The following is a 20,065-nucleotide window of genomic DNA, read 5'->3' as shown; positions in this document are numbered from 1 at the left end:
AATTCTGCAATGTGCACAGAAAAAAGAAAAATGTCAGTTACCGTTTACTTGGATTAGGACTATTTTAGACTTGAAATCACCATTTTTAGTAATAGGATTCACACTGTGCAAGCTTATGATTGAATGTTCTGTTAGATCTGGATGAAGACAGCTAGAACATATCAAGATATAAATATCATCTTTGTTGATATTTCTAAATTCTATATGTTACTTGTCTGAATGTGTACAATATCTTAAAGTAGAGCTCATTTTACTAAATAAAAAAAAGTTATGATTTCATTCATTATTGCTAATCCATATTAAAGTCCTGACATGTTGTGTTTGCAAATCAATTTTTGTAACAAATTGAGAAAATGTAAATTTTGTACTTTTTCCGCATTAGCTTCGTATCACTCACAGAAGAACAAATATTAAATTAAGTCGAAATGCTCATATCTGTCAACAAAATCAGTATGTTCATTATTTGAAACATTTGTTGATGCTGACATAAAGAAGTAAATAAATAAATTGCTGCACCAAGATTCAAAACAAAAATAGTTGGTAATAGGCGAACAAGCAAATAAAGGAAAAAATAGTGTAAGCAGCTGATGACAAGGTAAATGAATTGAAAATGCAACTCTAAACAGGGGCTCTACGAGAGGTACCAGGCACTGGTCAAGAATCTATTAATCTTACCATGGGGGGATCCAGAGACTATTTGGGTTTCACATGAACAACGAGGAAGGGGCATCAAACCTCCAAATACAAGAATTTCCTGTGAACTTGACAAATACCAAAAAAACATAATAAAGCAAATAAAGCATAATCAATTTTCAAATTGAAACTATTCAGAAAATAAAATAGAATATATTTGGCACAGTTTATTTGTATCAAATAAAAATTAATGAAATGCACTATGAAAATTTTGGTAAAAATACAAAAACTTTGTGTTCTTGGCCCTTGTTTAATCGAAATGTTCAGTTAACCTCCTTTCAAAAAAATCATGCAATGCAAATATCATGTAATACATAGGGACGTAAGAAAAACAATAAGCTCTGTGTTTTGAATATAATCACCAACAGAAAAAGAATGTAATCAAAAACGACAAATTCCACAGAAAAACTAACAGTACCAATTCAATTTTTCCACTATGAATATCAAGTTAAACCAAACGAGAGAAAGAAGGCTTAGCAGTTAAATAAATAACACAATTAAAAATAACCTTTCTTCGATAAGCTCTTTGTTTCGGATATAATCACCCACAGAAAAAAGAATGTAATCAAACTATAGAACCCACAGAAAAACTGACAGTACAAATTCAAATGTACCACTATGAATGTCATGATAAAACAAAAATAAGAAAGTGAGATTAGCACTTTCAATAAATAACACAATGTTTGCACACTAGCATTCTCTATAAAAAAAGAATATTAACATGAATTGCCGCATATCCGTTTATCAGAAAAAATTTGTGAAACAAAATTATTTATGATTTAATAATCCAATTCATTTTGTATGAAAACAGCCCTCATTTTGTAGCAAATGACATTGCTTTGGAATTAAGTTTAGCTTTGTATTCATCCTCCATTTCATTAATTCTTTTTTTAACTTTAGCATGATTGTGATCGACAGACCAGAGCACAGGCAGATACTTAGGTTGCATGTTCTTTAAAAAATGTTCCCTCCATCTTCTTTCGAAATCAAGCATGCCCTGGTAATAAAAAAACAGATAATTTATAGAAATACTATTATCATGACATGAATACAAGTTAGTGCAAACGAAATGAAAAGGTATGCAGCTCAGAGCTCAGCAGATTATGTCAAGTATTCGCAGTTTTCATTTATTCTCAATTCCGTGATTAAACATCGGAGAGCGTCGCCAAGTGAGATGACGTCACTCGAACCGCGCATCTCGACTGGCTCTTGACCATTCAACAAGACAGCCATGTTTATGCGCACAATGTCCAAATGGCCGATCTTCACAACAAACACGAACCGCCAAAAAGTGTGCAATTTTTGCTGATGTCATCGCATAAAAAACAAATCCCATAGAACTCACAGAAATTTGCTCAAACATACAATCCTGATACAATTTTTTTTTTTATCTTCATTACGTACACATTTGATTAAGTATTGTTGTTTAGGTACACTTTTTACTAATATTTTGAGTATTTCAAAATGCCCAAGAACAAATTAAAATAATTACCATTGTTTCTAATGACAACAAAAAATGTCAGTAGTCGAACACCAATTCTAAACGAATTATGCTCGACTACCGCGGTGTCACTGTAATGTTAGCTTTATTTCCTTATAATTTGAACTGAATTATATCCACTAACAATATGATATGATTCAGAAAACATTTTATGAACTTTAGCAGGTGTTTTTGGTCTTGAAACAAAACAAGATCATAAAATGAGTTGTTTCAACTAGGAAACACTTTTTGTTAGAAACCTTCTAGGATGAAGATAAACCTACAAAATGAATGAATAATGAATCATACCTGAGTGCCTTGATCTTTAAAAATAGAAAGAACAACTTTCTCTCCGTGAGGTACATATGCTTCATTTTCTACTCTATGGAGAGAAATGAAAGGAACTTGAACAAAAAGTTTGATAGTCAAAAAAAGCAAAATGATCAGGATTCATCAACTTTTGAATAAAGACGATAACTGTGATCAGGCATTTGATATGCTCAAATAATAGACTAATCTCTGAACAAATTACGATGAAATTGCAGCAAATGATACAAACCACTTCCGCACTCAAAGGCAGAAAAAAACAAGTTAAAAGATGAAGAATATCTTGTACCAATAATCCAATACTAGTCACAGTTGAGATATTAATCATATCATCTTATTTGGATATAAACATCTTGACTACACATATACAATTATTTCAACTTCATTAATCAAATATTTTGTAGGATTTTACAAAAAATGAATTATTTATTTAATAATGGTACAGAAGCAATTCAAAAGCATTCATTAAACGATACACAACAACGTAGTGGAAAGCAAGCAGGGACTTCAAAACAAAGCATCATAACATACCTTGTTTCAAGTTCACAGGCTTCTGAAATGATTTCATCTGTTACATCATCGACATTGAAAAATTCAGCTAAAATAAGATCCAGTTCTCTTTTTCTGTTTTCTGGAAGTTTATTTTTTGAATTTTGAAGAGCTCTACCTGAAATTGTAAGGGTGGAATGATACAGAACGAACTGCGTAAAAATAAAAAAAGTAAATCACTACGTCATTGGATTTTTAACTTACCAGCAGATCGAACTGATCTTCTCTCAGGATCTTCAAACATTCTCGCTGCTTGTATAGAACCCTGAAAATTTAAAATACTGAATATCCTTGCATAAAAGCCGAGTTCAAAACTCAAAAAATAAAAGCTGCCGGACTAAGGGGTCACTTATACGAGTATAACTCTTGGGGCGGCTTATATGCACATAACTCTGAACTGGAAAGATCTCTTCGAGAAGTTTGACAATGAAAGTGATGATAAATTAGGATTTTGGACACTTCTTAATTTTATTGATAAAAGTAAAACATAACAATTTTGGTTATCATTTTCATTTTTTCTCTTCTGAAACCATTTGCTGATATAGATGCGTACAGCGTGTTACGATATGTAAGGTCGGCTTATATGAGAATTTTTCATAGATTTGCTGTTTCAGTCAGGTCAGCTTATTTGCGATGATATATGTACTTCATATTTTCAACATTTGCCAGTGTGTTTACCACTTTGTCCAAAAATTGTGGAACAAAATGAAAAGTTAATTTAGTTATGTTTAGCATACTGCGCAAGACTTGAAACAAGATAGATTGTACAGATCTGGAAACAGGATCGAAAGTACCCAAAATCGTTACTCAAAAATATCTAAATACCTGAGGTGCTTTGAATTCTTCAGCAAGTTGTCTTCTTAAAAGACAATCGTAATAATTTGATTGTTGATGACATGGAAGGCATAATAATAAAATATCATGCGAAGTATGATCTTTCATTGCTAACGCAAAATGTCTGGAAAGTAATTAAATTTTAGGAAAAACAAATTTGGATCCAATGGGATTGGGGTAATATATGTAGGTAATATATATAACGAGTTGAAATATTATTCCAAATTATTGATATTCATAAAAACGCAACAAATTTTTTTGCTTTTCTTTGTGTCAAATTTTACCAAGAAAAATTAGGTACTATAATTTTTTTGCAATGTTTTTTATAATACTTGCAAACAAAATTTTTGAATAGCTTTCAGACTAATCAAAGAAACAGATTGATGTTTAGCTTAGTAAATTTTCATCTATTTTAAGTAGACAAGTACTACATTAAACAACGGTTACGGTCACAATAATGATATTTATTTGTGTATCCCATTAAAATTGCTTCATATAATTTCACACTAAATCTTTTTTAAAAACAAACAAAAATTGACAGAGAGGGTAAAAAATGATCTGAACAAGAGTGATGATTACAAAAGTTGGTTGGTTGGTTGGTTAATTATCGATAAATTTCTTATTTAAACCTGCACGGATAACCAAACAAGAATGGAATAGTTGAACTAGAATCCACATTCGCGTGAGTATTTGCTTTGAACAAACATTCACAGATTAACTAAAGCAGTGTTTCCCAATCGATGGGTGTCGCGACCCAAAATTACGACACCTGAAAATTTTCTTGGGTCGCCTATTCTCTCAACAAAAACTTAAAAGTTATCAATTCTACTTTATAGTAAACTTTATTGTTCGTTTGATATTAAAGTGTTGCTCATTAGTCATTGTATATATGAAAGCATACACTGCGTGAAAACTCAACAGCATTTATTTTGCTTAAGTAAAGCCATGCCACAATTTCAAAAACTCACCAATGACACCCACACAGTTTTCTCACTTTAAAGTAAATATTGGGGGAACAAATGGTATATAAGTCATTTAATTCTGTACTACAACTGCAATTCTGTACTGTCATTCAGTATTACAGGCAGCATATCTCTGAGTGGCGAGATTCTATAAATTATATTTTTTTAAATTTGGGTCGCTTGAAAAAGGGTTGAGATTTAGAACCACTGTACTAACTCACAAGAAATGTAATTGGGAAATAAAAGCAACTTTATTCAAGTTGCTGTAGAAAATAAGTTTTTCAATTTCCCATTTAATCAGAGCTATGAAGTCTTGGAGTCGAAATTTAGATTTCTTCGAAATCCCAATTACAAACGGGAACTCAGAAAAGCATTAAGTTGACCAATCAATTTCCATAGACAATTAAAGGAAACCTACAAATGCCATTGGTTTTGTTATCTAAATTTGTTTTTATCATAATAAGAAGAAATTTTTTTCAAACCAGAGTTAAAATAAGAAGTCAAGAGTTGTGTTTAAATAACTCTCAGTTTTCCATACTCCACAGCCATTTATAGGTTTCAGAACGTGTAAGAAAGAAATTTTGGTCACGCTGTGAGACTTCAACAGCTCAAACTACTAGTTTTTTTCATATATAATTAAGTAGAATCAATTCGTTTTAAGCACCCACACCCTAATGCTCATACACAGTTGTCCTGTTTTACTTTGAGTACTTACTTTCTGTATTCGTGAGGTATGACGTTTTTTCTCACAAACGATTCAGTGGAGCCACATACAACACATTTGTTTTCTTTCTCATATAAATAATAATCTCTATCATCATCAGGACGTCCAGATGGTTCGAAATAAAGTCGTATAGTGAGCGGGTCTTCACAGATCAGTTCTAAATTGTAATGAATAGGAGTAATTTTTTTTTTAATTTGACAACAATAAGAAGAAAAATTATTTAGAGCTGTTTCAACATCTTCAATCTGAATACGGCTCTTCATAGGCACCACCCACACGATTTCCTGCAGCTTGAGAAGTAGGGCATGAGATTCGAAATGAAAACTGATATTTTATAATTAAATATGACAAAGGCAACATTCCAAACTCCCTGAAGTTGGGAATTCGAGTCTAAATTTTGAATTCTTTGGTATCCGGAGTCAGAGCCAACAGCATTTATCATTCCCAATACACGATTAAACGATGCGTATGTAAAGTGCTTTGGGTATCAAAATTTGATTTTCCAGAGATTGAAACTGGTGTGAAACTGGAAATTTCCAGACCTTGTGTCGGAAGCACAAGTCGTTTTGTTTTGATAGCCCAATTTATTGGGTAGCTCTGTGTTCCTTGGTCATGATGTGGCAACAGTATGTTATTGTGAGGTTTACGTTGTGACCAAAGTATTTCTGCACTAAAATGAAATCATTTAAAAAATTCGACCATCCATGCTTGATCCGAGTGTTCATAAATGCAGCAAACGCTTTTGTATATTTTCTATTTTACTGGAAAGTGATGTTGAAAATGTGAGCAACCATCAGAAAAAAAGAGTTTTTGCTAACATCGTGTCACAGGGGGGAATCGATTTTTAGATTTATCACGATCACAACTCCAAAACACTGATTTGAAGCCCTAATTTTATTCAATTTTCAAAATGCGACATAAACTATTATACATAAAAACCATTCACAATGCAAGTAATTTAATAATGATGTCGATAATGAAATTTAAACAGGACATACCTGCAAGGTTCTTCTCCATATACCACAGTGCTTTCTTTCTGTCACAAGTTGATAATAACTGACCATCAGGTGCTTGTAGCTTGCAGTTGTCATACAGTGGTTGTTGCCTGGAATGGAACCTTCTACTATTATTACCTAACAGAAAAATTAAACAATATTCGTTCAAAATGAGTTAATTATGATTGTTAACACTTCCCTAATCACTGAAATGCATTTTTTTTATCTTTCCTTATTCTGTATGTACAAGTACAATGTGTATTTTCGGCATGTGTAAAAATAAAATAATGACTGACTGAATAATATTTAGTGTATTAAGTGAAATGATTTTGAAAATTTACCCATGTTTCATCATACAGTATACCAGGGATGACCAAAACTGAATATTTTACTATTCTGAATACATACTGAGAAATTATTTTTCGAATATGAAATATCAAATACATTCTTTAGGGGTTCATGTGGTTAATTACATAAATCACCATATCTCATGTTGATCACATCAAAAACAACAAAGTATAAAAGTCGTTGTTTTCTCTGTGTTGTTTATTATCAGTCGAGATATTGTACATTTTGATCTAAATTCCTAATTTTTGAATAAAAATGTTCCAAATTATTCCTGAATTAAAAAATTTACTATATCAAATATAATGCATTTCGAATGTATTTGAATATTTGATTCGTTTTGGACATCCCTGAGTAATAGACCTACAACTACAATAGCCTAAACTATGCATCCAGATGATTGCAATTATAAACCTATTTCATAAAAATTATCTCTTATCTGCCCACAGAAAACGATTAACTCTGAGAAGTACAACTGCTCAGAAGTTCACAAAAACAAGCTCACATTTAATCACATTAATGAAAAGTGCATATACTATAGCCTAAAGCTTTTCCGCGTAGTGATTTATTGCTAATAAAATGAAATCTTCGTTCCAACACATCATGGTTCATGAGATACAGGGTAAATGCGTCGGACTGTGGAAAGTTGATAAAGAATAAACGAGAATATCGGTCTGAGACCGAAGACTTATCGATCTTAGATCGGTAATTAGTTAATAACTCGCTAATTATACGACATAATTAACCCAAAATCCATAGGCTTCTGGTCCGAGGTAAGATGTATGCACATGCAAAATTTGGAGCAGATTCAACCTCGCGTTCTCGAGATATCGCGTTCATCTAACAGACACACACACAGACAGACAGACAGACATACATACATACAGACAAATACCTATCAATATACTTACCGATCTTAAGATCGATAAGTAATGAAACTTTAACCAACTATGAAATTGGAAGGCAAAAATGTTTTTATTTAATAGGTGAAACTGGAATTGGCAGTTTTGAAACAGCATTGGTTTTTAATATTACAACAAAAAATGTCGAAAATGTCATTAAAATATCTCTGCCAAAATCACCTAACACATCTGTGTGAATGTTCCCACAAAAAGACTACAAAAACATTCAAGTGAACACTACCTAAATTATCAGTAATAAGTACTTACTACCTGGTCGAATGCGGTTTCATTGATTTGTATAATTTCGGATTCTTCGGCATTCCTTTCATGTTCTTAAGTCCGTTGTTATTTGATTTCAAATCTTCGCATTTTGTGGATTTCAACCGTTTTTTCTCTTTGAAAGTAATATCAACAAGCCCTTGAATCGAACTTCGAATAAATGTCCATGCCAAGTTGTGAGCTGCCTAAAACATACAAAAAACAAATAAAACTTTGCCTTCCAATCTTCCATTATATATAGTCAACGTACAACATAACATAACCTTGAATTGGGTTGCGCGAGACTAACTCCCTATGCCTTTAGGCTAGTGGATCCGTATGCTTATACTGCAAGGATGCTGTGGCTGGAGAATAAACATGTGTATTCTATCCAATTAAAGAGTCCAGCTGCAAGCAGTTTACAGTAAACTGCTTGTCTGAGGAAGTCTGACTTTGGTCGGACGAAACGTTACAGAAATACATTTGTGTTAGTGTGCAGCTCACTCTTTTATTGAATAAAATAACATTGCCTGTTAGGATTCCAAATTATAACTACTAACCTTATTTATATCTTCTTGACATGGCGGACTTGCGTCAAATTTTACTTGTAGTAAAGCTTCAAATATTTTCAAAGCAGAAAATGCATCCATTGCAGCATATGTCGTCTGTAAAAAAATCAGAGATGTTAATGGCTTAATCACGCATATTTATTTTGTCACGCTATCGTTTATTGGCAATTACCAGCTTCATATAGTTAAAATAAATGCTTGCTCATTCAAACTTTGAATATTGAAATAATTATGAAATAGGTTTTTATAGCTACAAGCTACAACACAAACCTGATCATTTGATAAAGATTCAGCATCCCAGTCACTACATCTAAGATGACGTGATTTATTCAAATTAATATTCACCAACTCTTTCGCCATAGATTGGAGGCCTCTAGTCCTGAAAGGAAAACAAACTGTACGATAATTTAAAACAAGAAAATAAATATAAAAAAACACTCATTTTCCCTTCCAAAAAAATCCTAAAGAAAAATACTAATGTATAAACTTGAATAACGAGCAAGTCACAACACAATAATCTGTATTTTCTCTTATCTTTTTGGACAACCCCAAAGTAAGCACGAAATTTTCAACACATTTCGTTCACAAGACTTATGTTACTAAGAGTAAGAACCCTATGATATGGGGGTATTCCCGAAGTATGTGTACCAGCTTAGGGTTAGGCCATAATTTCATTCTGATTTTTCTTATTTTAGTTCTATTTCGAGTTCGGGGACTGTCTATGTTAGCCAAGTGAATATCCCCTTGTCCATATGTTTCAGTCCATTTACACAATTTGATATAAAATAGGCGAACCAAAATAGTTACCTCCATATTGGTACACATACTTCTGGAGCACCGATATGGGACTTCGATCAGTTCAGGCCAATACAATCGGAAAACAGCTGAGAGTTAGTTAATTCCATACAATTGAAGTTAAAAAAGTGTAAAATAGAATGAAATAAAGTTTATTTACTATTTAAATCACAAACAAAAATCTCATAGAATCATAAGCTCAAGTGTAAAAAATGAACACTTTGATGTTTCGTAAATAAAGAAGAAAACGCAATCCAATTAACAAAACAACATCATTACTCTGTGATTTGATATCTTGCAGCAAAAGCTCTCAAATCTAAACAACCTTGCACTGAAATCCCATGATCTCTCAATAGTTTAGCAGCATCGTCCATAATTCCAACACCGACCTAAACAAAGAAAACACGATTTGAAACAGATTTAGCTGGTACATTCAATATAACAAGTTCTTGTTTGAGGACTATCGTAATTTAGAATAATCCAACCAAAAAGTGAATCAAATGTAGTCCTACAGTAAAAGCAAGAAAGTATTTATTAATTTCAAAAGACTGTAAAAAATAGAAAATCAAATCATTCACTTAAACATTTTTGATAATGTACCATATATCCTTGCATATAAGCAGAGTTTAAAACCGAAAAAAAGTTGCCAAACTAAGGGGTCAGCTTATACGGGCATGACTCTGATAGCACTAAAAATTCGGCTTATTTGTGCATAACATTGATCGCACTCAAACGAAATGACATTATGCTAACTTAATTCCAACAACTACAACTCGAACCAGGTTCTCACAATAAGATTTGTAGGGTCAGCTGGCATACGAATTTTTATAAATCCATCATTTTAGGGCCATTTTTAGGGGGTCAGGTTGCATACGAGATTGGCTTTTATGCGAGGATTTGAGCGAGGTATTTGATTGAGTGGAGTGTTTTGATCATCCCTGTGTGCTAAACCAGTGGTGTCCGACCCGTGGCCCACCAGACGAATTCATGCGGCCCAAGTGAGTTTTTGTCGTCAATTGTAAACCAACTGTTTATAGGAAACCAGGAACTTTTTCGTAATATTTTTGCTCAGATAAAATAACTCGTGTGTATAGTACACGCCACAATCGTGCGTTTGAAGAATATTGTGGGCTCAAGGCAGCATGTCTGGAATGTTAGATTAATTTGGAAAAGCAGTCCACACTCCAGTGGAAAGTGGCTGTGGAATATATACAACTTGATCTCATTAATCTCCAGGTAAATGCGGATGAAGTATCGTTTCTGCCAGATACACAAAAATATCTTCACTATAAAAATTATGTTATTAATAGGATTAAGTTTTTTTTTCCTGAGGCAAATGACAATGTATGTTGTGGTGGCAACTGGTAACAACCTATTTGTGTGGATCTTTCTTCTCAATGGTGAAAATTATCAAATAGGAGCAGACGCAAGAAAAAAAATATGTCTAACCAACTACGTTGCATCATATCAAAGATGCCAGTCGATATTAAAACGCTGGGAAATGACATCCAAAAACAGGTTTCGAACTAACCAGAGAAATAAACTTCTATGTCGTCTACATCTTATTACTGCTTGAAATGATACTTCATTTATTCTTAATAATCGTCATATTTCACAAAAAGAAAACGGTAGTTCATGGTGTGAAATGTTATTTAATGTGTGGTCTCCCAAAGGGCATTTGGGTTGGAATTGGCTGTGTGGTTGACTATAAACTGAAGCACCACAGCTAGTCACAGTTAGCCGGTCTACAGTTTGTTGACCATTATTAGTTTAACGATTTAAATCAATTTTGCTATTAAATTTCTGCACTCTTTGGCTAGCGTATATAAGGTAAATCAGATAATTATTAGTTCTAGTTTCACAATCAACAATGTCCATTCATATGGTATGTCAAAATTGTTAGTTATCGGTACATTTCCACCATCTACGGAATAGTGGTTAGATATTGTCCAAAAACCAAAACTTTTCTATCTCGGCATTCTGTCTTTGTAATAACTGATTTGAATGAGAAAGGAATTTTTTCGCAAAAATTAAGAAACTTATGGTTTACAATACTTTTAGTGAAATTTATGTAAAATTTAATTCTGTAGCCATTGCTAAACAATTTAAATCACTTTTTGGAAAATTATTATCTTCACATAAATTAATGTTACTGACCATAATATTTATTCGTGTATTATAAAATAAGGTTATCTAACACTAAAACCATGATGAGGTGTGTGTGATTAACACAACCATACAATCACAGGATGCTAATTAATGTTGATGAAATGTTTGGATGACCGGACCAAATAGTAATTAGTTCAATTACATCAGTTGACTCAATTGTCTTTTCAAGTGTGGGCCAAAGATAAGCAATGTCTTGAGTGAGCACTTTTGTTACTAATACATGCTTGGTCGTGTTTAATTGAAAATGTTAAATCATTTTATATATTGTATCCAGTGTTATTAAATAGTACAGGTGATAATTTGACCAAATAGTAAGAAGTTCAAAATAAAAATTTAGTGAAGTAAATATTGAAATTCTACCTTAAAATTGTCAACTCGGGGTGTTTAAAACAAAATTGAATATTCGAAATGTTCACGTATTGTGACTGACATAATTGACAAGTAGATAAAAAAGTTGTATTATTATTGATAAAATTTAAAAAGATGAAATGAAAACCTTCTTGTTGCTACTGAATATTAATTACTAATTATGGACATGACAGAAATTTACCCCCAAAGTTTTCAAAATATATTCTCTAGAGAATAGAAGTATACAAATTTATAATACCGGTAATCAGTGTTCACTATTAGCGCACTTTTTTGCGAAAATTGCGAAGCACTTTCGCAACTTTTTTTAGGGACTGCGAAATAGCACTTTTTTCCGATTTTGAAGATAAATAGCACTTTTTTTCGATTTTGAATGGAATAAAAATTCAAAGTTGACAAATATTTTTGTGTGGGTATTAAGTTGACAAATAAGTAACATACTAGTACTTTTGTAACTCAATTCTGCATATCATAACGATATTTACCGGAATTCTAACCTATGTGGTGAAGACATGGAAGATAAAGCTTTTGCATTAATGGCAAAATTCTAGTTTATAATATGATTATTATACAAGCACACTGATTCCGCTTCCACCGCGAAAACGCTCGGCGGCGTCTTTGAAACCAGATGTCCGAATGCAAGGCAGTGCGTTTCTCTAAACGAGAGTGGTCATGTGACTGTCGATGACATCGATGAATTGTGACCAAAGTACACGATTTTCTAGTACTGGTTTGACAGGTCTGTGTTCTCTTCTTAGTGAATTTACTGGAGCCATTCAGAAATTTCTGATACTCGACACCACATTGTTTAGTAATGGAATTAAACTTGGGCCATTGTTTGTTAAATTAGAAGAAACTTTTAGCAGCATCTCACAGATTTGCAGAATCGCCAAATTGACAAAATACATACGTCGTCGTATTAACATTTAACAGCCATTTTATTGTAACCACGAATGTTAAAAGCAAATGGCGTTTCGCGGAATTTTGCGATATTCAGTATTAGCTAGTCTAGTTATTCACGATAAATCAAACTCAGACCAGGGTCGAAAATCAATCTAAACTATTTCCCCATTAATATGCGAGTAGGGGTGGGCAAAATCGAATATTTTTTCGAATTGAATATTTTTAACGAATAAGGAATATTTTTATGCACAGCATGAGTCTAGAACGTCGGTCGAAAAATTAGCAAAGAAGCCTTTTCTACTGGTTAATTTCGTTATAATAGCTAATTGTTTTTGTCACCGCAATCGTTTTGGCGACTATATCCTGGGTTTGGCAATCCAGGCTTACGCGTGCGTTCACATCGGCAACAGCTGTTAAGGGCATTAACGACAAATTTCAAAACCAAAATAAACATTTGCGTTGACTTGATATTACCTATCAACGTTTGCAAATTTACTGTCCCAATTTTAAGCGAATAGTATTATTATTATCGATGCCGGAATGCAGATATTTAAGACGATAATTACCTTTTATAATTTTTTTATGGTGTCTGTATTAATTTACAGATAAACCTCGCAAATCTGAGATTGTGCCAATCCTGAATGTTGATTTAAAATTGTGATTAAATAATTCGGCAATGAAGGCATTTCTGCGTGGCCATAAGACGAGATGACTTTAATAAACAGCACTTCTTTAAGGATATTTTACATATGCGACTAATGCTAAAAACATTGGGCTCGAGTGCTCTGGTGCCTAATCAGGCGCTAATTGCAACTAATTCAACTCAAGTTTCAACGACTTTTTTCGTCTTCACGATATGTTATCTTTTTTATTCGGCGCTGATAATGATAAATAAAAAATGTGTAATTGTTGATTGCAATTCCGGAAAACGTATTTTCCTTCCTCGCCATGAAACGAATTTAACCGTGGTTAACCGCGCATTGGAAAGCAAAACACAATTTATTAACATTACTTTACAACGAGTTACGGGTAAGAATTAACCAGACGGCTATCGCTAACATGTAGAAACAATAAATTTGAAACGATTTTGTATAAAGCGTGTCAACATCGTTTTTGTAAATTTAGAAACGTCGATAAGTAAGACAAGTAAATAATGTATTTTATGGAACTTTCATGAGATATTGGTGAGAAATATTATTTTGACCATGTCGAAATGCCATTATTGCCGATTTATTCACGTGTTTTTTTACTATCATTGTTTTAACCCAAAGCTGACTTACGTAAATACTTAACACTGAGTACTCAAGAGATAACCAATTTGCGGAGTTTTTCAATTATTATTTAATACGAAAGTAACACGGACACGATCTAAAATTAAAAGCATAGAAATGTCAACTATCTGCTTCACAAATATCGCATCTCGGGGTCAGTAATAATATTATTGTTCGCTTAAACTCGGGACCGTAATTTACGAACTGATACAAATCCTACACAGAAGATAAAAATCAGAACAAAATCAATTTTCGTTGTGAATGCGCTCATTAATAGTTGTCTTTAAAATCTTCGCCGCCGATGTGAATTCACAATTCTATCCGAAATATAAAAACCAAACTACGATGCCCGCCGTTACGTGAGAATTAATATTTGCTAGTGAATAAAAACATGCTTTAATATAGTTTAACAACACGATCGCGGCGACAAAAAATTTACTGCAGCCTTCGATTATGACAAAATTATGAAATAATCATTGAATGGCAATAAAAATTTAACTTCATTAACAATAATTTTCAAGTAATAGTTTCACATTTTCATGATTTTGATCGTCGCTACATGCGAGCGTGTTTTTGTACATATAAACCATGATGACACTACTGACATCTGCGAGTTATAGATCTCTCCAAATTTAATTTTCGCGATTTTTAATGTTTCATTTCTAGATGCGGATGCCCGCTGACTACGGATAAATGGTCGATGTTTTAAAATAGGACTTCGGACCGTTGGGCAAAGAGAGGCGGGCTACACGTAACTGCGAAATTTCGCCGTGAACGACCTTACATTTTAGTTATAAACGCATTACGTCGTCGCGAATTGCAGTTTTGGTGTAATGTTTTAACTTCCCCCTAATATCCCGTTGAAAAAATCCTGGCTGCGCCCCTGCCCGGTGATAATTATAGTTAAAATGTTACAATTTTATTTACGGAATTTGCAAATTCAACATTTTGATAATCACGCCCTAATTATTGGTGCAAAAATACTCGAAATATTACGAGTTTAATCATTCCCGATGTTAATAGGCGCAATTCATGACGGAGACAGTGTGCGTTGTTACATCGAAATTCACGATTGATTTTACGTTATACTCTCGTTCACGATTTCAACACTCCACCGCCATGCATGGCTGAGTGAAAGGTTCACATTTTCGAAACATTACTTGGCCAAGGATGGGAGGGATCACTAACGAGCTAATTGAAAGCACATTAAAAGGATTATGACTTGTCATTTTTTTCTGGTTATAGCCTGTACATGTTATACCATGTGTGGGCTCTCGGAACGTCAATTTAACTTTTAACTTTCGACAATCAATTGTATGTGCGGCTCCTACATGAAACGGCTAATTCATGCTGCCAATATACGGAGTTTGAAATCTGGGATATTTATTTCGAATAGTCTATTTATTTTGACTCTTCTAAAATTAGGAAGCTTTGTTGGTACCTTTTTTGGCGCAAAGTATGGAATTGAAACGATACGAATATTTTGCCCAGTCCTATAGGCGAGGTTATGATATTAACGTAGAGAATATTTGTAAGCATATCACTGGATGGAAATATTTTGCACCAAGACTGTTTGCAGAAGATGATTTATCGAATACACGGAAAGTATTTATTTATCATCCCACTTGCGAACATCGGGGTTTGGGCGGAATTATACGATTATGTTGTTGTTCTTAAATAATAACTTTTTCGATGAATGTTTATTTTACTTTTGTGTATTAATTATGATATGTTGAGTTTTCATTTATTTCAAAGTCGAAATTGTCCGGAATACTCAAACAGGTGTAATAAGTGTAATATTGATAGTATAGTGTAATCGAGTAACCAACTTAGAAGTCTTTAGAGATGTCTAATGAACTTGATGTGTTACGGGTGTCGTAACCCCCGTTTTTTTTTATTAAATTTGATTGCTCTACCTTCCGCTTATAAAACAACATCGTTAAACAGTCATCTAAGGTAACTCTCGCGACCAAATCTTTTTGTTCTGTATGGCATCACCTTAGAGCCATTTATTACCGACTGAATTTTAATTGTGTTTTATGATGAGTTATTTTCTGTTAGTTGGCGCTGATAACGTCGCTAATTTCTGTATAAACATGGAAAATTTTGAATATGTTTCTTACGTCTCTGCTATAATTGACAAGCGATAGCACAAGATTCAGCAGCAAATGATAAGCAAAGCTATTTTATAATCATGGGTTGCTAATTATGGCAGGATATAAAGAACATGGCCTGAAATATATAATTAACAGAACGATGTTTATTTTTCAGTCGACGAAAAGCCTTAATAATAACGATTGCCGAAATCGCGAAAAAAATGAATACGGATTTTTGATTGTGATCAGATGACTGAGATGGCACATGTTTTTTTCTCTGTTCAAAGCAGATATAAAACGAATACCATGTTGCCGAAAAGCGGTTACGTGTTATCTTTCTTTAGCCAATCAAAATAGTGGTAATGGTATATACAAGAGGTTTCTAAACTTTACAAACTCGGAACGCAATTAATATTAAAATTACAAGTAATGGTGCATGGAAAAACGAATTTTATTTTATTGAAATTGAAACGTACACACATAAGAATTTTACATTTCATGCACAACTAACCGATGCTACATGTGAGATTTGTGCACATGAACGATTATATATCGCGATTATTTATGTGAGAATGCGTACTTCTCTTTCAACTTTAATTTCTAGGATTTCGGCGTTCACGTGGTCGACTAAAAAAGATTTATCAAATGGATTGGTATTTCGCGTCACACTCAAAATTATTTGGGAACCACTATCATGTCATTCGTTTATTTTTTACATTCATGTTTTTTCAAGAATCACCCTGTTGTATTTCCAGTACCTTCGCAAAGGAAAACTCTTTGGTGTCATCATTACTATTAGTGTAATTGAAAGTGGCGTTGAGACGCGAATATTTCATACTAGGTCTGCAGCATTAGAGAGAGAGCGTTATTTATAAATGCTGGAAGTACATGGCATTTCTAAAAAATTTGCAAATATATGATGTTTTCTACCCGATTTGAACTAACTGGCACGCAAACCAATGCAAGTCGATATTTGAAAATTACACGTCTTAGCGTAATCCGTGGGACAGTATAATATAAATTAGGCCAAGCTAGCTCATGAAAGGGATTTCAAAGCGATCTTGCGTAATATTTCGGAAAAAAATCTTCCATAGAAAGTAGGTCACTATATCTATAAAAACAGCGGTACTTTCATGGTGATCTTGCGTTATTTTCCAAAGAAAAACTGGCCGGAGAAACATGACGTTAACCGATCTCTTAAAAGGGAAGAGGGCGGACTACTTTCAAGCATATTCTTTCGGACGAGGAAGCGCGTTATGCTAAAGCGATATTGGTGATGGGTCATGGGGATGTCATTTTGCCCGGGTTTTGTACAAATGATCCCCCTCCCTAGCTATGGCCGGTAGTAACTAATATCTGCATGTATCAATCGGTGTCTGTTAGATGGAAGAAACAAGTTTGCAAGGCTTGTCTTTTCAGGCGGGAGTGCGCTTCGTTACTGACGCTGGTGGTTGATTGCACGAAACTTTTATTCCCGACAAGTGTGCTTATCAGGTGTCCTTTGATAAATTCCATTGTTTTTAACAAGGGTTTAAAGGAAACTCCGTTAACGGGAAGACTTCAATTCACAATATTAACGGGAGGAGCGCTTTTTCGAGTATCTATGCTGTTTGAAATGAGTTTAAACGAAAGCTAGGGCGCCTAACTAGTTAAAATCAGAAAAAGCACTTTCGCACTTTTTTTTTCGACTGCGAAGCACTTTCGCACTCATAATTTCCTTAGAGTTAACACTGCCGGTAATCATAATAAACTTGCCACTGCCAATTTAAGCTAACCCTACCCTGTCACATCAAATTGCCTAATTCAGAATTATATACAAAATTCCATAAGCTGGAATGATTTTTCATGATGTATTAGACATAATATTAGAGTCTCTCGATTTCTAAACAATTATTTCAACAAAAGTAATACACCATCAAGATAGTCAATAGACAGTCAAAAATAGATCAAAATCAATCGCTCTCCGTAGCTTATATAAATAGGCTACTTTATCATCTGCTTTCCGATACCCAATAATAAATAAAAAATCCAAACGTTATTCAATCCTATTACCTTCAAAATTGATTTGTTCTGCAAAACACTCAATATTTCTTTAGGAATGAAACTGTTTAGTTTGTTCAGTCTGATCAGATAACAGGAATAATCTGATGTTGTCAATTGAAGTAATGCAATTGGATTTGTACCGTTGGATGAAGACGTCCATTCACAATCAAATCCCAATACTTTCACCTGTGAACAAAAATTAATGAAATACAAATAATACATGGAGAGATGGGAAAAAAATGATAATAACAGATATCAGTCAGTCAGTCAATTGCTGCCAAAATCTAGGCCGTTGGTTCCTAACCTTCCGTTTATAGCCCATGGCCGTCTTCTGGAGGCTTCCAGCACTCATGGCCCCTTGTTTATCATTTTAGTGATATTTATAGTTATTTCGATTGATAGATTCCAAATCCCAATGTTCAAACAATTAATTCAACAAAGTGAATACATCCTGTGAAATAACCTTATCAAGCAATGAACCTGGGAGGAACAGGGAATTTTCTTGTAAAGTGTAAGATAGAATGAGTTGGCGTCTATCATTGTGCCCTCCCTCCAACTGCTCTGTATCCCCCAGCCGGGAACCGAAAAATAGAGAATGAGAAACTATCCAAATCATTATTTTATCAAGCATTTTTGTACACTGCTCTGGGCGCTCCCGTAATATGTGCAACAAGGTGGCGAACACCTGAACATAGTATGTGTACCAGGTTAGGGTTAAGCCAAAATAAAAACTAAATATGCAAGGTTAATATTATTGGAATTGAGTTCCACAATTTTTTGATATGACCCAGTTTACTACTGGATGTGCTTAATAACTTCCTCAACAGATATCATTCCAATAAATAAAACAGGTATTAAGGTGGGTACTGGATATTGTATATTAGAGTGCATAATATGCCATGTTCTAATTAACATTCCAAAGCTTTGACAAAATACTTTTGATAACTAAAAGCGAAATTGAGACTTGGCCTTTCAATTTTGGCAATTGCAGAAATATTATGATACAGGTGATAATAAAACATATATTTTAGGGCAGGATTATACCGAAATTTCGTGTCACTGATAACCTCGTGTACCCCCGAAATTTTTTCATATTTTTGGCTGCTAAGCCTAAGTTGCTCTGATGCACAACTTATTTTCTATCGCTAGGCAACCCATCAGATTTCCTTTGAAAACTTTAAATTAATTGATTATTCCAGTTCAATACAAAAAACTACGATTCTCGTAGAAATCAATCAGCTAAGACAGTAGTTGTAGTTGAAGCATTAACTAGGGTGAAAAGGTGACTTCCTGAAGAGATCTCAAACTCAGGTGTTTGAATTATTAAAATCGAGTGATAAAAATGATTCTAAGGCGAATTAGAAGTTACAGAAAGAATATCCTTATATATAATCTAAAGTACCATTAGAAAAGTCGAATTGTTATTCTGGGGGTACATGTACCGTTTGGGAACCCCCTGTTTTTAATAAGAAATACACTGTATTTAGATAAGGAATATACCAAGAAAAGTATGTCCTTACATCATTGGTATCAATTATAAATGTTGATAATATACTGTCAAAATCTGTGGGATGAGAAACAACATGAATAATCTTTGGTTTGCAGGCTTCATAATCAGTCAATGGCCAGGATTCTGCATCAGATATTTTGTTGAGTAATGATCTTCCTGCATTTGTACTTTTCCGACATTTTTTGTTGTAATATTTAAAAACCAATGCTGTTCCAAAACTGCCGATCGCGATTCCACCAAATAAAATAAAAACATTTTTGCGTTCTAACATCAC

The 20,065-nt window shown here is 33.6% G+C and overlaps 1 protein-coding gene across 2 annotated transcripts; it reads right to left on the bottom strand.

The window, feature by feature from the left end:
* Positions 1-2: 2 nt before the first annotated feature.
* LOC120331712 (exonuclease 3'-5' domain-containing protein 2-like) lies at positions 3-20,063 on the bottom strand. Of its 2 annotated transcripts, none has more exons than XM_039398848.2 (13): positions 19,802-20,063; positions 18,291-18,467; positions 9,713-9,822; positions 8,909-9,017; positions 8,630-8,734; positions 8,082-8,275; positions 6,568-6,686; positions 5,561-5,726; positions 3,875-4,007; positions 3,254-3,314; positions 3,032-3,167; positions 2,483-2,555; positions 3-1,690 (listed from the first exon to the last, which is right to left on the bottom strand). In XM_039398848.2, the coding sequence occupies exons 1-13, from the start codon at positions 20,060-20,062 to the stop codon at positions 1,508-1,510; spliced, it is 1,827 nt and encodes a 608-aa protein (XP_039254782.2). In that variant the 5' UTR covers position 20,063; the 3' UTR covers positions 3-1,507. The 2 variants fall into 2 exon arrangements, with proteins under 2 accessions (XP_039254782.2, XP_039254783.2); XM_039398849.2 differs by having other exon boundaries at positions 6,568-6,674.
* Positions 20,064-20,065: the final 2 nt, after the last annotated feature.

Source organism: Styela clava, chromosome 6, assembly GCF_964204865.1.
Source record: "Styela clava chromosome 6, kaStyClav1.hap1.2, whole genome shotgun sequence".
In the NCBI taxonomy this organism is placed as follows: Eukaryota; Metazoa; Chordata; class Ascidiacea; order Stolidobranchia; family Styelidae; genus Styela; species Styela clava.
Note: the sequence above shows the minus strand (reverse complement) of the source record. Positions and strands in the feature narration are given on the sequence as shown.

Excerpts from the sequence above, each read along its gene's own strand:
- LOC120331712 (XM_039398848.2), bottom strand. The coding sequence starts at position 20,062 with ATGTTAGAACGCAAAAATGTTTTTATTTTATTTGGTGGAATCGCGATC. Across the intron at positions 9,823-18,290 it reads AGAACAAATCAATTTTGAAG|GTCGGTGTTGGAATTATGGA; the intron begins GTAATAGGATTG and ends TTCTTTGTTTAG. Across the intron at positions 3,168-3,253 it reads AAGATCAGTTCGATCTGCTG|GTAGAGCTCTTCAAAATTCA; the intron begins GTAAGTTAAAAA and ends TTACAATTTCAG.